A 20,796-nucleotide genomic window follows, 5' to 3' on the forward strand; every position below is an offset into this window, starting at 1 on the left:
TGAGGTATGCAAATGTTTTTGCAATGTCTCTCTCCTATTTCAGTGCAGAGAAATGCATCCGAATGAAATGGCCCATCCATGGGGGACAGTTAAGTTGTATAGTCTGTGAGTTAGGTTACATTTAAGATGTTTACATAGCCATCTAGAAACAGGTTGGAGATTATTGTTGTTTCCATTTAAAATAACAATTGTGATGACAGGAGAATTAAGGCAATGTGTGGGAGACTGGGGAAAACTGCAGCCTTGTTCCAAGCTCAGTTTTGGCAGGACTTTTGTATGTTTTTACTAAAAATGTGACTGCAGTCTTTACTTAGTTACTGTACAAACAGTCTTCAAACCAAGGGCCTTTATGCTGAGGTAATGCTAAATCACAGTACAATGAAAGTTTAAAGGTTTGAATTTATTTTTATATACCGTTTTATAAACAATCAAATAAAACAATGCTTTCATGCCCTGCATTGCAACTTAAAAAAAAAAAGTACTAAAATAACCTCCAGTTTACACTAAAATGGCAATAATGCACCAATTTCTATTTGGTAAACGCAGTTAATCTTGGTTATTAATGAATTTTCTGAGGGGATATTTATTCTTGGACAAATAGGTAACATGGACTCTCTTCTTGCGCTGGAGGTTGGTATGACGGCGCTGCTTACAGAGACCACGATGGAGGGTGGTTATGGAGGTGCACCCACGCCCTCTGCCCGTATTGCTAGGCTGCAGGTTTTCAGCTGGGAACTTCGCTGTTTTGTTTCTGGTTTTTCCCCAGTGTCACCCGTTTTCACAGATCAAAGCAGACGTTGTTTTAAGGGGCAATATTGTACATTTAGAGGGCCTCACCAACCCCGTCAGCGAGCAGCACTAGCCTATCAGTCAGGCCGATACAGTAAGGAGCGGTAGGAAGAGCTGCGATAGTGCCGGGCGCACCTGCGGTTGCCGCACGCACAGTCCAGCTCACCTACCGCTCGATACTGTATTTAAATTGCTTGCAAATGCAAGCTGCGTCCAAGAAGCGTCCGTGAAGCGTTAGGCCCGCGCAACCCATTTTACTGTATAGAGCGCTATACAGTATCCTGGGTGCGCTGGCCTAATGTTTCACGGACTCGCTGGTATCTGTCATTCAAATGTCATTTCAAATGACATTTGAAATGACAGGTACCAGGAAGTGGACTGTTCTCCTACGCTCGGGATTGCCAGTCCTCTCTCCCCTCCTCCCGAAGCAAGGCGCGTAAAGCAGCCTTGCTTCGGGAGGAGGGGAGAGAGGACTGGCAGTGTAAAGCAACGAAGCGACTTACTCTTCTTGCAGCCCCCCTCCGGAGACGGACATCGGCGGACCGCGGCTCCCCTGCCTCCCGGAGCTACCGGCGAAGATGGATGCCTGCAAGGGCGAAAGCGGCCTCTGTGCGTGCAATTGGGCCGCTCAAGGCGTGACGTCACGACGTTTGGCGTCACGGCATGTGACGTCACGCCTTGAGTGGCCCAATTGCACGCACAGGGGCCGCTTTCGCCCTTGCAGGCATCCATCTTCGCCGGTAGCTCCGGGAGGCAGGGGAGCCGCGGTCCGCCAATGTCCGTCTCCGGAGGGGGGCTGCAAGAAGAGTAAGTCGCTTCGTTGCTTTACACTGCCAGTCCTCTCTCCCCTCCTCCCGAAGCAAGGCGCGTAAAGCAGCCTTGCTTCGGGAGGAGGGGAGAGAGGACTGGCAATCCCAGGCGTAGGAGACTGGCCACTTCATTGCTACTTTTTTTTTTCGCTTTTTTCCGCTTTCGTTGCTTCGGGAGGAGGGGAGAGGACTGGGGCTGCCCCGGAGACCAGCACCCATGGATGCAGCCAGGGCAGGTGAGCGGGGGCTGGGGGAAAGTTTGCCACCTACCCTTACCCCTGCCTCTAACGCAGGGATAAGGCGGTAAGTTAGCAGGTTAAACGCACGGCAAAACGGCAGGTTAAAAAAGCGATAGTCGGGGCGCGTGTTACTGTATGGGAGAGAATAGCTAATTCAATCATTTACATCTAATATACATGCCGCGGGCGGAAGAGGTTACCCGGTGATTTAAAGAGGTGATAAGAATGGGTTAAAGGGGCTAGTGTATCGCGGGTTGGACTAACACGGCCGAAAAGTGAGTAGAAAACGGGTTAGGAGCAGGGTAAACGTGGCTGCACTTTACTGTATTGACCTGAGTGTCGTGCGGGTTTCTGCAGAAAGAGATCTCTCTCCAGTCTGTGCATCTGGGGTTGCTGAATTTTCTCACGGCCAGCCTGGGTGGACACCTTATCGTGGCTCTTGGTTTGTATCTCACCGGTTGGTCTGCTGGCGCTGCGGCCTGGCGATCCTGATCACAGAGCAATCTCTCATTAAACACTGCAGGCTGGAAGGTAAATGCTAGAGCTGAGAAATGCCGCCTTTCTTGGAAGGAAGTTTTGTTCAGAATTCAGAATCGGATTACTGTAAAGGAGGCACAGTTTTAATTGTAATGAATGTAGGGGACTGTACTTTATTTCGATTCAGCCTCTCGGGATAAAGAGCTGATGCCCTTACCATTTTTTCCCATTTGGGCTGCTTTATACTTTTCTAGTTCTTTTCCATGCTAAATGTTTTTCCTTATTTCTTTAGCATTTGTATGTTGCATGGATTTAAAAAGCAAGCTAAATTAAATATCTAAATTAAATTTTTTAATAGATTTTTTTTCTGATTTGTTGTGAATTTTAGTTCTTCTGGATGGAAATGTTCATATAGGGACAATGAGCATGTTTCATTTTTTTTTTTGAGTAAATAAATGAACGTCCATGCAAATTATGTAGAGATGGAATTATAGTATTAGTTTACTGAAAAATCTTTTTGGAACCTAAAAGGGGGAAGTGTTAGAAACAAGAACATGCCATATTGGGTCAGACCAAGGGTCCATCAAGCGCAGCATCCTGTTTCCAACATAGGCCGAACCTGGCAAGTACCCAGAAACTAAGTCTATTCCATGTTACCTTTGCTAGTAATAGCAGTGACTATTTTCTAAGTCAACTTAATTAATTGCAGATAATGGACTTCTCCTCCAAGAACTTATCCAATCCTTTTTTAAACACAGCTATACTAACTGCACTAACCACATCCTCTGGCAACAAATTCCAGAGTTTAATTGTGCGTTGAGTAAAAAAGAACTTTCTCCGATTAGTTTTAAATGTGCCATATGCTAACTTCATGGAGTGCCCCCTAGTCCTTCTATTATCCGAAAGTGTAAATAACCGATTCACATCTACCCGTTCTATTTCTATCATATCCCCCCTCAACCATCTCTTCTCCAAGCTGAAAAGTCCTAACTTCTTTAGTCTTTCCTCATAGGGGAGCTGTTCCATTCCCTTTAACATTTTGGTCGCCCTTCTCTGTACCTTCTCCATCGCAACTATATCTTTTTTGAGATGCGGTGACCAGAATTGTTAATGGAGACCTGAGTGAAAATTATCTTTTTTGTGTGTGTAGTTAATCCACTCTGCTTTTTCAGACCTTGTTTCTCTCTAGTCGTCTTTCCTGCCTACCTTTTGCTGTAAAGCATGTGTGTGGTGTACCACTGAAGTCTGCCGGACAGGACACATCTGCCCATCATCCTGGACTTTCTTCTTCTTCTGTCAGAGTACTCAGAAATGTTTCCACCTGCATTTTCTGGATAGAAAAAAATGAATTCCCAAGAATTTGGACCGGAGAGTTTGCTGTGTGGATTAGTTGTATGGACAGATGTTATAATTGTTTAGCAAGTAATGAAGTTGGAGTGAAGCTTCTGTGGGGAATGCTCCTGGGAGCTGGTGTTAGGGGGATTAGAGGGTAATCGAGGGCAGAATTCCAGGCTATGGTGAGATGGTTTTGGCACTCAGTGGTTTCACTTAGTGAAGAATCAGAACAAGGTCATTTGAGGTTGAATGAGAGAAGCATTAATAAATTGGTAGTTTTTAAAATGGTTGAACCTTTTATTTAAAAAGCCTGCTACTACTTGGAAATGCTAGCCATGATTAAAAATTAGTTTTTGATTGTAGCACATAAGCACAATGCCATATCTGAAAGTAAAGGAGTTGAAAGTGCAATCTATATGATGTAATTTTTAATACCCTTCTCTCTCCCAAGCTGCCTTTGGTAATTACAAAAAAAAAAAAGCATGTGAAGTTTTTTTGTCTTATTTTTAAACTAGTTTTCAAGAGAGTATTGGCGCCATTTGTTTTTTATCCCAGCATGCATGGGACCTTGCACTGTTTTTATCATGTCTAGAAAAGGGGTTCCTCAGCTTGTCCTGGAGGACCCCAGACAAGCAAGTTTTCAGGATATCCACAATGAATGTGCATGTTAAAATTGCATTCAAATCTAACTAATGCATATTCATGAAAACCTGACGGGTTGGTGTCCCTCAGGACAGGTTTGAGAACCACTGGTCTAGAGCGATCAGGACCCCAGTCTGCTGTGGGAGAATGCACTAGAAAAAAAGTGTTCCTTTCACAAATAGTGTTTGTGAAAAAATGCATTCTTCTTTTTCTGAGCAGTGACAGAATGGCTGCTTTTTATCCCGTGCTGCCTTTTATTTCCATGCACTGTCCTATAGCACAATCTTTTTGCAGTTGGTGTCCCATGTGATCAGTTACCCACTCCTTCTCTGCCGTGTCCGCTTCACTCGAATGTTTGAATGCATGAGCCCTGTAGTCTTATAGGATCTGCTGGTACCATACTTTCAAACATTAGAGTGAAGGCAGCTGACAGAGGAAGCAAATGGTAAGAAATGCCCCCCCCCCCCCGTTGATTGAAGGGAGGGTTAAAAAAAATTGCATATTTGCGAAAGAGGAGGATCACAGGGTGGGATGGAGAAGGGGATGAGAGTTGAAGATACGGAAGGAGAGTGATAGGCTTTGGGGGAGGAGGCTAGGTGACAAGATCTCGGGGATAGGGGGAGACTTTGTAAAACTTTGTTCAGTGTGATGTGAGCATTGAGCAAACATGAAAGTCCACCATGAAACAAAGTTTAAAAAAAAACAATTGGGGAAGATTTCCCTAGCAGCATGTAGGCAGTACTGTCCTGTAATCACAGCCTAGAAAAGTTACAAGTGTAGAGGGCAGGTAATGGTGTTGGTCCATGACTAAGAGGAAATGTCCCGGTTAGAAGTCTGTCTTAATGTGATAAGCATCTGCAGTTTGAAGATTAAAAAAAAAAAACCAAACACTGGTTATCAATGAAAATGTTTGATACTAGCTTACAGTACTATGAGAAGAAAGGATATGTTTTGGTTTTTTTTTAATTGGGGAGGGGAATGAAATAGACAAATATTGTGACCAACTAGAAATCCAGCTTCATGCATACAGGCTTTGGGTCTTCTGTAATATAATTATTTTAGACTTGTATTTTAGACCTGTACATAACTTATCCCTCTGTGTCTTTGTTTCACCCTCCCCCTCCTTTGTCTCACCTAACCTGCATCCCTCCCCCTCCAATTTATCTAGTTATTTGTTCTGTTACTGCGTTTTATCTTACATACTGCTCTTTGTAAAGGCAATGCCGATATATATTTTGGTTGTAAGTTACTTGTAAACCGACACGATGTGCAAACGGCTGTCTGTATATAAAATCATTTAAATAAATAAAATTAATAAATATATGCCAGATGATCAACTTGTGTTCCCTGTTTTTTGTCTTAGGTATCTCCTCAACTTCCCAATGCCGCTGGATTTCAAGGCCCCATTATATAATGTAGATTTTACTGAGGAGCTCTTGAATCAGCAGACCCCTTATCTGTGGCTCATTTACTGGTGAGTACAAGAATGCAGCTGTACATTGGAGGCTTTAAGTGCACAATCTCTCATTGCTCATCTTATAGTACAGGAAGTCCTCAACCTCTAATGCTACCACACAGTTTCCAAGAAATAGACCACTTTGCGTCTACTCTTTTCTCCTCATATTGAGGAACTATATTTTGTTATCCTCTCTCTTCTCACATTGAGGATCCATGTTATTGTTGTTATTTCTATTCTCTTCTACTTCTTGTTACCCCCTCCCAGTTTTGATTTCCCTGTTAAAATGTAATTTCCTAGCTTAACCCGTTTGCTGTAAACCGGCATGATGTACACAACTAATGCCGGTATATAAAAATGTTTAAATAAAATAAATAAAATAAAAATTTCAAATTAGGATTCAAGGTTTCTAAATTGATACCCATTATCCAGTCTGCAACACTTTTTAGACTTTGATACCCAAGCATCGCCTAACAGGCACACATTGGTATGCTGATGACATTGGGTCCTGACAAGGTGACATCAGCAGAAAGGGTACCAGGGATCACATCTCCTCAGAACAGTATCAGTGCAATGTCCTGTAGGCATGTCTTGGCATTTACCATTTCCAACAAAACATGCTTTAAAATATCTGTGCTCTTTTATAGTATTGTACATTACTAAATTCCAGGTTATTCTTGATGCTTAAACTAACCCCCCCTTTATAACATTCTTATGGAACAATGGTTCAAGTTACATTTTGACATAGACATGGTTTTCAGGAACCAATTGTGTTTTGTCTGAAGACTTCCTGTATTGGAGCTGATCGTTCACATTATATGTCTAGGACACCATTTTCATCTGAGAACACTGGTTTTAATTGTTAGTCAATCATGATGCAGATGCTAAGCTGTAATGATTGTTTAGTGAGCAATTAACATTGGAGCCCTTCAATGGAAACTTGCATGCTTTTCCTACCAACAGCCTTACACTTTGAGACTAAAATTGTTGCTCTTTCCTCCGTATGACATGCAAGCTAAGCATTTCTATGTCAAGTAGTAACATTGCACCCTCTCTCTTTCTACCAGTCTCTGGCAATCTCTTCATGCGAGTAGTGGAGAAGCCGTGGATGCATTTGAAGCAGCTTTGGGTGCAGTAATGCAGCCGGAAACCATACAGAATATTTGGATGGAGTAAGTTATTTTTAACTGCTCATTGTGAACTGGCTCATCCCATGTGCTGGTAAGCCTGCTGCTGAATTGAAATGTGATATTCTTTTCCTTGCAGTTACCTCCTTTTTACCAACAACAAAGTTATCAGATCCAAAAACAAAGTTCAAGAAATTAAGCAGTTTACTGACTTAGTCAGGAGATGCCTGGTTACGGTTCCTACACGGTATTCTCTTCCTTTCACTACTGCTGATTACTGGACCAACTATGAGTTTCATAATAGGGTGAGTGGTGGTGGTGGGGGCGATTCCCACGTTTGTTATGCAGAGCATTTTATGTAGCAAAGAGTTGGATTGCCTTTCCACTCTTGTTTTCTTTTCCCTCTTTACCAGTATACGTATTTTGAATTGGTATTCATTTTCACCTGCCCTGAAGCTAACTTGGAAGCTTCTAGGTTTGCAGCTAACTTTTCTGTTCAAACATAGCACAGCATGAAGAACTGTACTGCATCAGTAAAATGTATGTTAAACTGAATTGGTATTTAGTCTTAATCACACTGATTTCTAGACCTCCGTGTTAAAGCACCAGTACTAGGAAAATTTAGGTAAGCATTTGGTTTCTTTTAACTGCTGGCTGAAATTTAAGATAACTCTTTGTAGTTCATCTATTTGTAAGTTACATCTTTAGGAGAAATAAGTGTCTAGTTGTTGAAAGCCCCTCTGGTTACTTTGAATCTAAGCAAATTTAGGACACAGCTGCTCCAATTTTTATGGGGGGGCTCTTTGTAGGCACCATACTGATTAGAGGTCAAATCTGAAAATACCACAAAGAGTAGAGTAGATCCGTCTGTGAGAGAGTGTTTGTGTTTTCCCAAAGTGGATGCTCTGTTATGTGCTGTGTCTAAGCGGACGACTATCCCCATAGAGGGAGGAGCGGCCTTGAAGGAGGTACATGATAGAAGGATTGAGGCTATTCTTAAGCAAGCCTTTGAGGCAGTGGCGATGAATTTACAGTGTAAGACCAAGGTAGTAAACAATAGAACTAAGAAGGGAGCAACATCAATCTTCTACGGACAAGCGTACCATGCTTGAATGCAGAAGAAAGCTTGATTATAGCTTTGAGATTCTATTTAAATCACACAGTTTTGAAATTGTGTTGGAAATATATGAAATGTTTTTATTTTTCCTCTGTAGAGCCAACCAGAATATTCTTTGAGTCTTTGCTTTGTTTTTCATTCCCACAGGTCATTCTGTTTTATTTGAGCTGTGTTCCAAAGTCCCAACATTCCAAACTACTGGAACGGTTTTGCTCTATCATGCCAACCAATCCAGGACTTGCACTAAGGTGAGGTCGTGAGAAAAACTGCAGGACCTTGTAATAGATTTGGAATTTGTGCCTCTGCGGGGAAGCACCAAATTTAATTCTTACTTCAATCCCAGCTTTCCTAGCGTGTTGACAGATGGACTCAGGACCCCGCCAGCAGATGGAGACGGAGCAAGCTGACATCACAGGATACATAACTCTGCAGTGACTTTAGCCTGCCAATATTCTCCGACTCCAGCCGATGGTTGACATGCATTTCCCTATGGGGATTGATTTGAGCTTTTTGAAAGGAGAAATTTTAAATTCTAAATTCAGGAAAAGAAAGCCCTGCTCTTCTGTGGTAATACCTAAAGGTCCCTCCCTCAGTTGAGAATTCCTGAGGTGACTTCCATGGTCCCTCAGAGGTGTGCCTTGGTCTGGTAGCTAGGTTTCCCAGTGTGGACTTAGCTGCTAGTTCAGGGGAAAGGCAGGTGCAGGAGGCCAAGTGTGGCCTTGATGGCAGCCAGAGACAGTCTGTACTCGGCTGGTAAGTGCTGAGCTCAGGTAAGGTTTAAAAAAAGATGTTTTACTTGACAGAGGGGTTTCAGGACTTCCTCTGGTCTCCGTTCTCTGTGCGCTGTGCTGACGTTTTTTCCCCGCTCTTGTTGGGGTTTGGGAACTGGGCAGCATGGCGGGTTCAGTGGCCCCCGGTGGACTAGGCTTTGCACTTAGGATTTTTTCTTGCACGCTGCATGGTAGGCCAAGGACTGTTTTTGCGCTCTTGTGCATGTTCTGCTGCCCTCTATAGGATGTCGGTGTGCGCAGTGTTGGCTTTGCGCATGCATTGTGCGCTCGTTTTTTGGACACGCTTTTTATGCGCTTAACTTGGTGCACAGGTTGTGCGTGCGTGCGTTTCGTTGTGCTTCTAGGTGCTTATTTTTTGGGTACATTTCATTTTTGAGCGTGAGCCATTCCGCATGTTTACAGCAGCGATGGCGCCGGTAAGCAAGAAGCTCTAAGCATCTTCCTCTTTGTTTTGCCTGTCATATTAGAAGCCAGGTCAGGCTGAGAAGACCTAAGGAGAGTTGTCTTCCTTGGATTTTGCTAAGCCTGGCTCTTCCCATTCTAATGATGGGTTGGTCATGGCCTTGACTGGGGGGATGCTAGATCTTGGTTCTCACTTGACTGGCACCTCTGCTGGCGAGGGCAGTTCTGTGGAACCAGCTCCACTTCCTTCTGGGCTTGGTCTGAACCCAGTTGCTTTTTCTTGGGTGGAATTTTTTCAAGACTTACGAGCCTTTCTTCATGCGCAGTCCTCCACTTCCCCCTCAGCAATGGTAGCTCCTCCATCTTCCAGTCCTATGCTTAAGTGTCGGGGCTCACCCTGGCTCCTTGCAAGTGTTCCTGACAGGAATCCAGATGTCACTGATGATGAGGTTGATCCTGATTCTCTGGAAGATGGGGACATTCCTCCAGGGCTGGAACTGAATCGAACCATATTGTGGTTCTTTCATAGAGATGAATTGCTGGCCCTGATTTCCCAGAATTTGAAACAGCTGGATGTTCCTTGCTTGGTTGCTATGTCAGAGCCAAGGAAGACTCCCATTTTGGTTTCCTTACGTAAAGCCTCTTTTTTTTACTGGTGATAGATGCCATTCAGGAATTGATCTGGAATGGGATGCCCTAGAGGCAAATTTTAAAGTGGGTTGGACATTGGAAGGCCTGTATACCCTGATCCGTCTGTGAGAGAGTGTTTGTGTTTTCCCAAATTTTATGCTCTGTTATGTGCTGTGTCTAAGCGGACGACTATCCCCATAGAGGGAGGAGCGGCCTTGAAGGAGGTACATGATAGAAGGATTGAGGCTATTCTTAAGCAAGCCTTTGAGGCAGTGGCGATGAATTTATAGATTGCCTCGTGTTGCACCCTAGTGCTGAGATCTTATATGCGTCTTTCTCAGGAGGTTGATGAGTCTGGAGGGAATTCAGAGCGGTTATGGAGCCTGCTGCCACCTTTTTAGCAGATGCAGGCTTTTATTTTGGTCTGTGGCCAGAGGAGTGGCTTAGGTGATAGTGGCCAGGCATCAACTCTGGTTGCGAAATTGGTCAGCTGATGCAACTTCCAAAGCCAATCTTACCAAGCTGCCCTTTAAAGGCTCGCTCTTGTTTGGGAGCCAGTTGGAGAATCTGGCCAGTAAGTGGGCGAGTCTCCGGTGCCTTGGTTGCCGGAGGATATATAGTTACAGCGCCCCTTTGGTATGAGGGGTCCTTTCTGGGGTTCCAGGCATTTTCAACCCTACAGAGGGATGACCCTTTCAATGGGCTCAGCCTTTCGGTAGGTCTCAGTCTTTTCGTCCCCGGCAACCAATGAGGAGCGGGCTCGGGTGGTGGACCTTCCTGAGCTTCCCAATGAAGGTTTGCCAACCCACCTTCTGGAACAGGAAATAGCAAGACGTCTGTCTTTCTTTCATTAGAGGTGGGTCAAGATCACGTCGGACCAGTAGGTCTTGGAGATGATACGCAAAGTTTATGCACTGGAATTTTGCAGTAATTCCTCAGGACGTGTTCATGGTGTTCCCTTGCCACTCCCCGCAGAAGAAGCAGGCAATGGAGTTCATACTTCAAAGGCTCCTCAGAATGAGGGCCTTGGTTCCAGTGCCCATATCTCAAGAAAGTATGGGGCGATATTCTATTTATTTTGTTGTGCCCAAGAAGGCACAAGGAGGGCCCCTTTTGTCCCATCTTGGATCTCAAGAGGGCAAACTGTCCCTTGAAGGTGACTCATTTTCAAATGGAAACTTTACACTCTGTAATAATGGAGGTGCAGTTGGGGGAATTTCTGACTTCCTTGGATCTGTCAGAGGCTTATCTTCATATTCCCATCCGTTTGAAACACCAATGCTTTCTACACTTTGCGGTGTTGGGGGCGCCATTATCAGTTTCGGGAACTGCCTTTTGGTCTCTCCACCGTTCCCAGAACATTTTCCAAAAATTATGGTGGTGGTAGTGGCGGCCTTGTGAAAAGAAGGAATCCTGGTACACCCGTATTTGGATGACTGGCTGATACAAGCCATGTGTCAGGAAAAGAGCCACCTGGTGACACACAAGGTGATCTCCTTATTGTATGAGCTCAGTTGGGTGGTGATCCTGACCAAAAGCAATCTTCAACCATCCCAGTTGTTGGAGTATCTGGGGATCCAGTTCAAGACTGGACAGGACATTTTTCCTACCGGAAGTTCGGATCCAGAGAATGTCGTCTCAAGTGCGTCAGTTGTTGAACACCATACACCCAATGGTGTGGTCCTACCTCCAAGGTACTGTGTTTGATGGCAGCTACCCTGGAAGTGGTGCTGTGGGCAAGGGTGCATATGCATCCTCTTCAGCACTATCTCATTGGAACCTGTAGTCTCAGGATTATGTGGTTCAGCTCCACTTGCCGATGGAAATCTGCTCTGCCTCCAGTGGTGGTTGCAGGAGGATCATCTGAGAAAGGAAGTTCCCTTGTCCTCTCCGACCTGGTTGCTACTCATGACAGATGTGAGTCTCCACGGTTGAAGGACTCACTGTTTGGAATTAACTGCCCAGGGGCGCTGGAATGCTGAAGAGTCCCGCTGGAACATCTATCGCCTGGAGACCCGGGCAGTACGGCTGGCATGCTTGCAGTTCAGCCACAGGCTGAGTCATCAAGCGGTTCGCATGATATTGGACAACGCGACGACGGTGGCCTATATCAGTTACCAGGGAGGAACCAAGAGCCAGCAAGTGTTGCAGGAAATAGATCAGCTGATGGAATAGGCAGACGGTCATTTGCAGATGATCTCGGTCTCTCACATTACAGGAAAAGACAACATAAGAGCAGACTTTCTTAGCATGGAGAGTCTGGACCCTGGAGAGTAGGTGTTGTTAGCCAAGGTTTCAGTTGATTGTGGAGCCTTCCGTTGCTAGACCTGCTGGCGACTTTTCGTAATGCGAAGGTTCCTTACTTCTACCGGCGTAGGAAATATCCGTGATCCCTGGGAATAGTTGCTCTTGTACAGGTCTGGCCAGAAGACAGATTGCTTTATGTCTTTCCTCCATGGCCCTTGCTGGGCAGAATAATTCGCAAGATTGAAGACCACAGTGGGCTAGTAGTCCTCATGACGCCGTACTGGCCCAGGCATCCGTGGTATGCGGATTTACGAGGACTCATGGTGGAGGCCCCCTTCCTCTTCCACCGCACATGGATCTGCTTCAGCAGGGACTGGTTCTTCACGAGGATCCAATTCAATTCTGTCTTACGGTTTGGCCCTGTTAAAAGTGTGGTTATTCCTCTGCGGTGATGGCCACTTCACTCTGGGCTCACAAGTTCTCCACTTCCTTGGCTTATGTGAGATCTGGAGAGTTTTTGAGGCCTGGTGTGAGGAGCGGGGTGTTCTTCCTCCTCTTCAGTTTCGATCCCTCTCATTCTTGATTTTTTGCAGGATGGATTTTGGCCCTTATTTCCTTGAAATTGCAAGTTCAATTTAAAATTGGAATGACCATTTTTAAATTACTGAATGATCAGTCCTGCTCATGGGCCAACGCTATCCTCAAATTTTATCAACCTTCAAGATCCTTGTGCTCTTCTCAGCTGGGCTTATTAGATGTTCCATCCCCTCGAGTTGCTTGTTTACATTTCACTCTAGTGCTCATTCTCAATTGCTGGTTCAACTTTCTGGAATTCTTTGCCCCTCGAGTTTCGTCAGTGTGATTCATGTAAGAACTTCAGATGGTTGCTCCAAACGTTCTTGTTTAAGCTTTAAGTTATTTCTTTTAAAAATTATTTTGCTGTCTGATGATTTCATTATATTTTACTTTTGATTTTATTCTTTTTGTATTTATTTTGTTTATCTGAACTGTCTTATTGCAGTTATGTATGTTTTAATGTTCAACGCCTAAACCAAATTTTGAGTTAGGCAATTCATAAATCTAAATAAATGTAAATGTCGCGGCTCTTGCCTGTTTCAGAAGCCTGGTGAATGTTTCCTTGTCTCATCCTGATGTAGCCCATATTTTGAAGGGAGTGGAGCACCTTAGGCCTCCCTTGAGGTTACCAGTTCCATTGCGGAGTTTTAATTTGGTGCTGGACTTCTTGAGGGTCCTATGTTCCGACCGCTGCATAGCCTTTCCTTACGGTTGTTGATTGTGAAGACTGAGTTCCTCGTGGCTATATGTTTTGCGTGTCAGATGTCTGAGCTGTAGGCATTGTCTTGCCAGTAGCCATTCCTTCAGGGGTCTCCGGGGGTGTTACAGCTGTGTACTTGCCCAAGGTAGTCTTGGACTTTTCATTTTGAATCAGTCCATCTCCTTGCCATCACTGGAATAAGGTCAGGGATGTGGAGGAGTTTCGCCTTTTGCGCTCCTTGGATGTTAAGCATCTTGTCATGCGGTATCTGGAGGTCTGAGTCTTTTCGAAAGATGGATCGCCTGTTTGTTCTCCATGGCAGGAGTAAGCAGGGTGCTCCGGCTTCGCGGCTACCATAGCTCGTTGGATTAAGGAGGTGGTCACGGCCGCAAATGTGGATGCTGGAAAGCCTTTGCCTACTCAGGTTAGGGCTTTCTACTACGGCTCAGGCAGTGTCATGGGCAGAGGTTAGTCTGTCTGTCGTTGATATCTGCCAAGCTGCAATGTGATCCTCCTTACACACTTTTTCCAGGTTTTATCGTCTGGATGTGCAGGCCCGAGAGGATGCAGCCTTTGCAGGTGCAGTGTTGACCTCAGGCAGCCTCCCACCCTGTTGCAGGAGTAGCTTTGAAACATCCCACTGGTCCTATGTCCATCTGTCTACACGCTAGGAAATGGAGAAATTACTTACCTGATGATTTCGTTTTCCTTAGTGTAGACAGATGGACTCACCTTCCTGTCCTCGGCTGCCTCATGTGTGTCAATAGTCCTCCTGTGGGGCTGTGAGTCCCAAGGGATTACTGGTAATTTTTCATCCAGTCCCTAGCTTGGAGATCTAGAATCTTTTGTGAGTTCAGTGTTTATGGTTGATTGAGTACAGTTCTGGTTATCTGTTTTTAATTGTTTTTCGCTAGTCTGTTCACAGTTGCTTTTGAGGAGAATACTGGCAGGCTGGGGGTCACTGTAGGGTTATGTATACTGTAACATCAGCTTGCTCCATCTGCTGGCAGGGGAGCATAAACCCACTGGTCCTGAGTCCATCTTTCTACACTAAGGAAAACAAAATTCTCAGGTAAGTAATTTCTCCATTAATTACTGTTTTTGTCTTATATTTTTCCTTTGAAAACGTTTTGTATACATTTTGTTAGACAGGAGTTAGGTATTTGAGATGATGTAGGAGCTGTTGATTGCTTAAATAAGCACCATAGCAAGCATGTTATAATTCTGGTGTTGTTGGTCTTCCATATTCAACTTTCGTCCATGCTCTACATACAATGCAACTTTAGTATGATTGTGTATCTCAGAATGTTGTAGTTCCAGATGGTATAGATATGGAATAACACAGTAAAACTTGAGCAGAATAAATTGGTGGTGCACAGAAATTCTCCTAGGACAAGCAGGATGATAGTCCTCACATGTGAATGACACCATCAGATGGAACCGGGCACGGAAAACTTTTGTCAAAGTTTCTAGAAACTTTGACTGGCAGACTGAGCATGCCTAGCCTGCTGTTATCCACGCGAGGTCCCCCTTCAGTCTCTCTTCCGCGGTGCAGTAGCCTCGCGGTTGTGGAGCTCCAAATGCTTGAAAGCGTCTTCGCATATTTTCGGGGTTTTTCCATTTCTCCTAGGACAAGCAGGATGGTAGTCCTCACATATGGGTGATGTCATTAGGCGTAACCGTATTACGGGCCACTTATCTAACAGGCATACCGAAAATACTAGCAGACCATCTCAATTGATGTCTCCATCCCCACGAGTGGTCTCTGAATCCATGTGTAGTAAGCAAAATCTTCTAGCGCTGAGATCAGCCAACCGTCGACCTCTTTGCGTCCGAATTGAACCACAAAGTGGATAGATTCTGCTCCCTACACAGGCAACGAAACGCATTAGCCATGGACGTCTTTGCTTGCCCCTGGAACAAAGGCCTCTTATATTTGTCTCCTCCGATACCACTTATAGCCAAAAAACTCTCATGAAGCTACAGCAGGACAGAGGTTTAATGATTCTCAAACTCCTGTACTGACCTCGACAAGTATGCCTGCCCACAGCTCAATCTCATAACACACAATCACGGCAATTTATACCATCCAAACCTTCGAATCTTTCACTAATGTTTTTTAGGTACTTGTGGCTTCACGAAAACCTTCCACACGTAAATCTTACCATTCGAAATGGACAGTATTTACCAAATGGTGTACACATAAAGGTATTGGCCCCTTTTCCTGCCCCACTCCATCGCTATTAGGCTCTATAGGGTATCTTTCAGATTCTGGTCTCCAGACCTCCTCTGCACCAGGTACACCTCAGTGCCATTTCAGCGTACCACCAGGGAGTAGAGGATGCCCTGATAACTGCTCAACCCCTTATGAGTTGGCTTATGATGGGCTTTCTACAACTTAAACCTCCTCTACGATCAACGGGGGCTTATCATAACGTCCAAGGTTGTCGTTTGTGCAATCAAATGACCCCCCAAAGGGCGTCTTGCTCACCTGGATAAAATGGAGAAGCTTTTTGGCTCCCTGAAACCCTTGGCTTCGTCATTGGTGTCCTCTATGCCAAAGGACCACAGGGAATCGTCCCCTTCCCTTCCCCTTGTGGTTCCGCTCTCCAGTTCACCTAAGGATCATGGAGAGGGAGCTCGATCCTCTGTGGTCTCTCCCCTCCCCCGAACCTCGGAGTCATCTTCGTCCTTGGCATTGGGGAAAGACAGGTCGAGCACCAGAAACCCAGGAAGCATAGACACTGGTCACTGTCACTGATAGGACTTACCTGGTACAACAGGCAGTGGGCTTTGAACGGTGGCACTTACCCCATCAGTCTGCGGTGGTGGATTCCGCTCTCAAAAAGGCCAGATGCTCCTGGACACATTCTGCAACCCCCCCCCCCCCCCCCAGGGCGCAAACATAAGGGAGCTTGATGGCACTGGGAGAAAAATGTTCCAAGAGGCTATGCTGGTGGGCCCGTATTGCGGCCTACCAGCTGTACATGACCCAGTATGACTGTAACCTGTGGAAGCAGGTCCAAGAGTTTGCGGAGAGCCTCCCCCAGCAACAGCAGGAGTCCCTTGCGGCCATTGCCATGCTGGGCCTTGAGGCTGGTAGATATGAAGTCAGGTCGACCTACGACATCTTTGAAACCGCAGCTCACGTAGCCGCTGGGGGTATCAGCGCCAGATGGCTGGCTTGGCTTAGAGCCTCCGACTGGAGGTGCAGGACAAGCTTGTGCACCTCCCCTGCACAGGAGAGAACCTGTTTGGGGACTAGGTGAAAGAGGTCATGGCGCAACTGACGGATCAGCATGATATCCTTCTGCAACTCTACGCCAGTCCCTCTGAGACCCCTTCCACCAGGGAATATTTCAGGCTAGGCTTTCGCGAGCTCTTCTACCAGCCAAAGAAGTACTTCCCTCCAGCTGCCAGCACCTGGCCACCCCGGCCCAGTCCCAAAGCCTGCGTCCGACAATAGTGGATACCAAGGGCCCAACCAGCCCCACAACAGGATGCGTCCGCCGGCTTTTGACTAGCGGCAAGGGGGCACGAGCCAAATGCCAGTTCCCCTAGCGGCCGATTCCCCCCCCCCCCCCCCCCCCAGTTGGTGGCAGCCTCCTTCACTTCGCCAGCCACTGGGACATGATTACTTCGGACCAGTGGGTCCTCTCTATTGTCTGCCAGGGCTACCACTTGAACTTCAGCAGGCTTCCAGAGACTGCTCCCCCATGTCTATTGTGGGATTTGTCCAACCAACAGGTCATCCTCCAATCGGAACTTTCCGCCCTTCTAGTGGCGGGCACGGTAGAGCCGGTTCCCCGCGAGCAGTGGGGGCACGGCTTCTACTCTAGGTACTTCCTCATTCCGAAAAGGAACAGTGGCTTACGCCCCATTCTCGACCTCAGGGCGCTGAACTGCTTTCTTGTAAGAGAAAAATTCAAGATGGTCTCTCTTGGCATGCTGATTCCGCTCCTCCTCCAAGGAGCTTGGCTCTGCTCCCTCGACTTGGAGGCTTACCGCCCATATTGCAATTGTCCCCAGCTACAGGAAGTATCTCCGCTTCCAGGTGGGGATGGCACATTTTCAGTACAAAGTGTTGCCCTTTGGGCTGGCATCAGCACCACACATCTTCACAAAATGCTTGGCGGTGGTGGCTGCTTACCTCAGGCGTCGCTTGGTCTCCGTCTTTCCATACCTGGATGACTGGCTGATCCGGAGCGACTTACACTCCGGAGCCACAAACTCTCTAGCCTTGATGGTCAACACCTTACAGACTCTGGGATTCGTTATCAACTTTCCCAAGTCACATCTCAATCTGTCTCCACGGCTGGACTTTATTGTTGCCAGATTGGATACGGCGCAGACAAAAGCCCTTCTGTCCAGGGATCGAGAGGTCGCCCTCTCTTTGCTGGCTACCCTCGTTTGCAACAGGGCAATGGTACCAGCCCGTCTGCTACTCCGCCTGCTGGGCCTTAAGGCGGCCTCAGTCCACGTGACCCCTTTGGTCCGCCTCCGCATGAGGGACCTGCAGTGGGCCTTGTGGTGTCAATGGCAGCAGGCATCCCAGGATCTAGCACATATCTCCTAGCACATATCTCCATCCAAACAAAGACATCTCTCTACAATCCATGGAACCCATCACAACCTCAGAGATCCAAACAGTAATGAAGAAAATGAAACCCTCATCACATCCATTTGACCATATCCCATCCAAACTACTTCTGCTAATACCTGACACCATATCTAAAACTCTGACAGACATTATTAATTGCTCTTTAGCCCAAGGAATCTATCCAGATGACCTGAAAATTGTCTCCATCAAACCGCTCTTAAAAAAGCCGAATTTAAATCCCAAAGATCCCTCCAACTTTCGTCGAATCTCCAACCTCCCATTCATAGCTAAGGTAATGGAAAAATTAGTTAACTCCAGATTGTCAGACTACCTAGAAGAACACAAAATATTATTCCCTACCCAATATGGATTCCGAAAATCTTTAAGTACGGAGTCACTACTCATATCCCTAACAGATTACCTCATCATGGGCCTCAATAAAGGTCATGCCTACCTGCAGATCCTTTTGGACCTCTCCGCAGCCTTTGATACGGTTAACCACTCCCTCCTAACTCAATTAGCGAACATTGGAATAACAGGCACGGCACTAGCCTGGTTCAAATCTTTCCTGGGGAACATGGGATCTCAATGTCATTCTGGCGAGGTTCATGTGACATCCGTTTGAGCCTCTCAAATCCTGTGACCTCAAGTTCCTCACCTGGAAGGTTATATTCCCTGGTGGCGATCACTTCCACTCGCAGGGTCAGCGAGATCCAAGCCCTGGTTACGTACTCTTCCTATACGAAATTCTTCCATGATTGTGTATTTATTATTTATTTATTTTTCTATACCGACATTTGATTTGACATATCACATCGGTTTACATATAACAAGATGTCTAAGGCTAGCCTTATAATGACATAATACAATGTAACAGCTTAATTGAGAAACTAGCTAAGTACATGTAACTTTTACATGACACTGTGCTGCGCACGTATCCAAAATTCCTGCCGAATGTGGTGACTGTGTTCCACATCAACCAGTCAGTTGTTCTTCCCGTGGCCTCATTCCCACCAGGGGGAACGAACACTTCACACCCGGAGCTGCAAACAGGCACGCGCTTTCTACTTGGATTGTACAGCGAGGCACAGACAGTCCACCCACTTCTTTGTGTTCTTTGACAGCAGCAGTGGGAAAGCAGACCCTTTCCCACTGGCTAGCGGATTGCCTTGCCTTTTGCTACGAGCAAGCAGGCCTCCAGCAGGGTGAAGGTTCACTCTGTGTGGGCTATGGCAGCATCAGTGGCCCGTCTGCGGGCGGTCCCTATTGCTGAAATCTGCAGAGCCGCAACCTGGAGTTCGTGCCACACTTTTGTGGCTCACTACTGTCTCGAAAGGGATAGTCGCCAGGACAGCGCTTTTGGCCACTCTGTCCTCCGCAACCTGTTCCAGTCCTGAACTCAACTGTTCTCATCGTGGTCTCTGTGGGGCTAGACTGCCCCTGCTTCCCCCAGCGCTGCAGTAATGTTGTGCCCGTTGGCACCTTGTTCGGCTACTGTGGGGGTTCTGTTCCCAGGAGGCAGTCTCGAGCTCTGTAATCACCCACATGTGGGTACTACCATCCTGTTAGTCCTAGGAGAAAGAGTTGCTTACCTGTAACAGGTGTTCTCCTAGGACAGCAGGTTGTTAGTCCTCAGGAATCCCGCCCGCCTCCCCATGATGTTGGGTTCACCTTCGTTTTGTTTTATTTTTTCGTTTGTATGAAGGGGGACCTTGGGTGGACAGCGGCAGGCTGGGCATGCTCAGACTGCCAGTCAAAGGTTTCTAGAAACTTTGGCAAAAGTTTTCCGTGCTGGGCTCCATCTGATGATGTCACCCACATGTGAGGACTAACATTCTGCTGTCCTAGAACACCTGTTACAGGTAAGCAACTCTGCTCTCTCTGTCGCTTACTTCCCAAGTTTAACATTCATTGTTTTAGATCCAGTCTAGTTACACTAGTTAACCAACTCTTAGATTATCGTTTTTAGCCCACTGTATGTGTGGTAGCACTTCGGTTAAACATATGATCCTGCACGTCCTCTCAAACCAAGTATGCCTTCATTGGACAAAAAGTAATCTAGCATTCTACTAGGGGATCGCTTGGTGTCAGATAACATCCAGTCATAATAGCACAAGTGGACACGGTGGACACTAGAACTTGTTACACAAGTCTCTGTTTTGTTCTAGTAAAACATACCCAGCTGATGCAGACTCTCTCAGCTTGGAGGACAGATCCGATCTGTTCCATTAAGTGTGGGCTGCTTTGCTGCTTGTCCTTGCATGATCTCTGTAATAGTCTCATTTCATGACAGAACAGCTGTTTCTTCTAAAGCATAGCTTCCATACCCTGAGCCCACTCAGTGCTCTGGATCCAGTAGAGCACATCAAATTAGGGGCAGGTGCTGTTTGCTAATAGCAATCTGCTATACTTCTCCAGGTGTTGGAACAGCAATGTGCCCCTTAATTTTTATCCGCGTATTAATGCTTGATTTCCTGCATTTTTTTTGTTGGAATGTAAACCGATGTGATATGTAAGATCAAACACCGGTATATAAAAATAAATAAACTAAAAGCTAAACAAATCCTTGTATTATAGTTGCCTTGCAGATATCAAAATTTAGACACTGCTAGCATTCTAAGTTTGCAGTACTTTTATTGTCTCGAGAGGAGCTGAAAAATACATGGCATGCTCCTGTACATGACCCTGCATACATCAGTCTGTAGGCGGGAGGATTTCTTCTATTTTTAACTTCACAGGCATGTACCAAAGCAATATCTAAATTTTGCATTTCATGCGTAATGTTTATTTTTCAATTGTTTTCTTATTTGAGTTAAATAAATAAATAAACCTAAAAAAAACCAGTATTTTATTTTGAAG

General features: G+C 45.8%; 1 protein-coding gene across 1 annotated transcript in view; it reads left to right on the top strand.

Annotated features, from left to right (window-relative positions):
- Nucleotides 1-20,796, top strand: part of ZFC3H1 (zinc finger C3H1-type containing) — a 220,457-nt gene that overhangs the window by 184,303 nt on the left and 15,358 nt on the right. The window contains 4 exon segments of the mRNA XM_029597179.1: nt 5,655-5,765; nt 6,815-6,919; nt 7,014-7,179; nt 8,139-8,239. Of these exon segments, the coding sequence (XP_029453039.1) occupies nt 5,655-5,765; nt 6,815-6,919; nt 7,014-7,179; nt 8,139-8,239 (483 nt within the window).

This window comes from Rhinatrema bivittatum, chromosome 4, assembly GCF_901001135.1.
Source record: "Rhinatrema bivittatum chromosome 4, aRhiBiv1.1, whole genome shotgun sequence".
Taxonomy (NCBI): Eukaryota; Metazoa; Chordata; class Amphibia; order Gymnophiona; family Rhinatrematidae; genus Rhinatrema; species Rhinatrema bivittatum.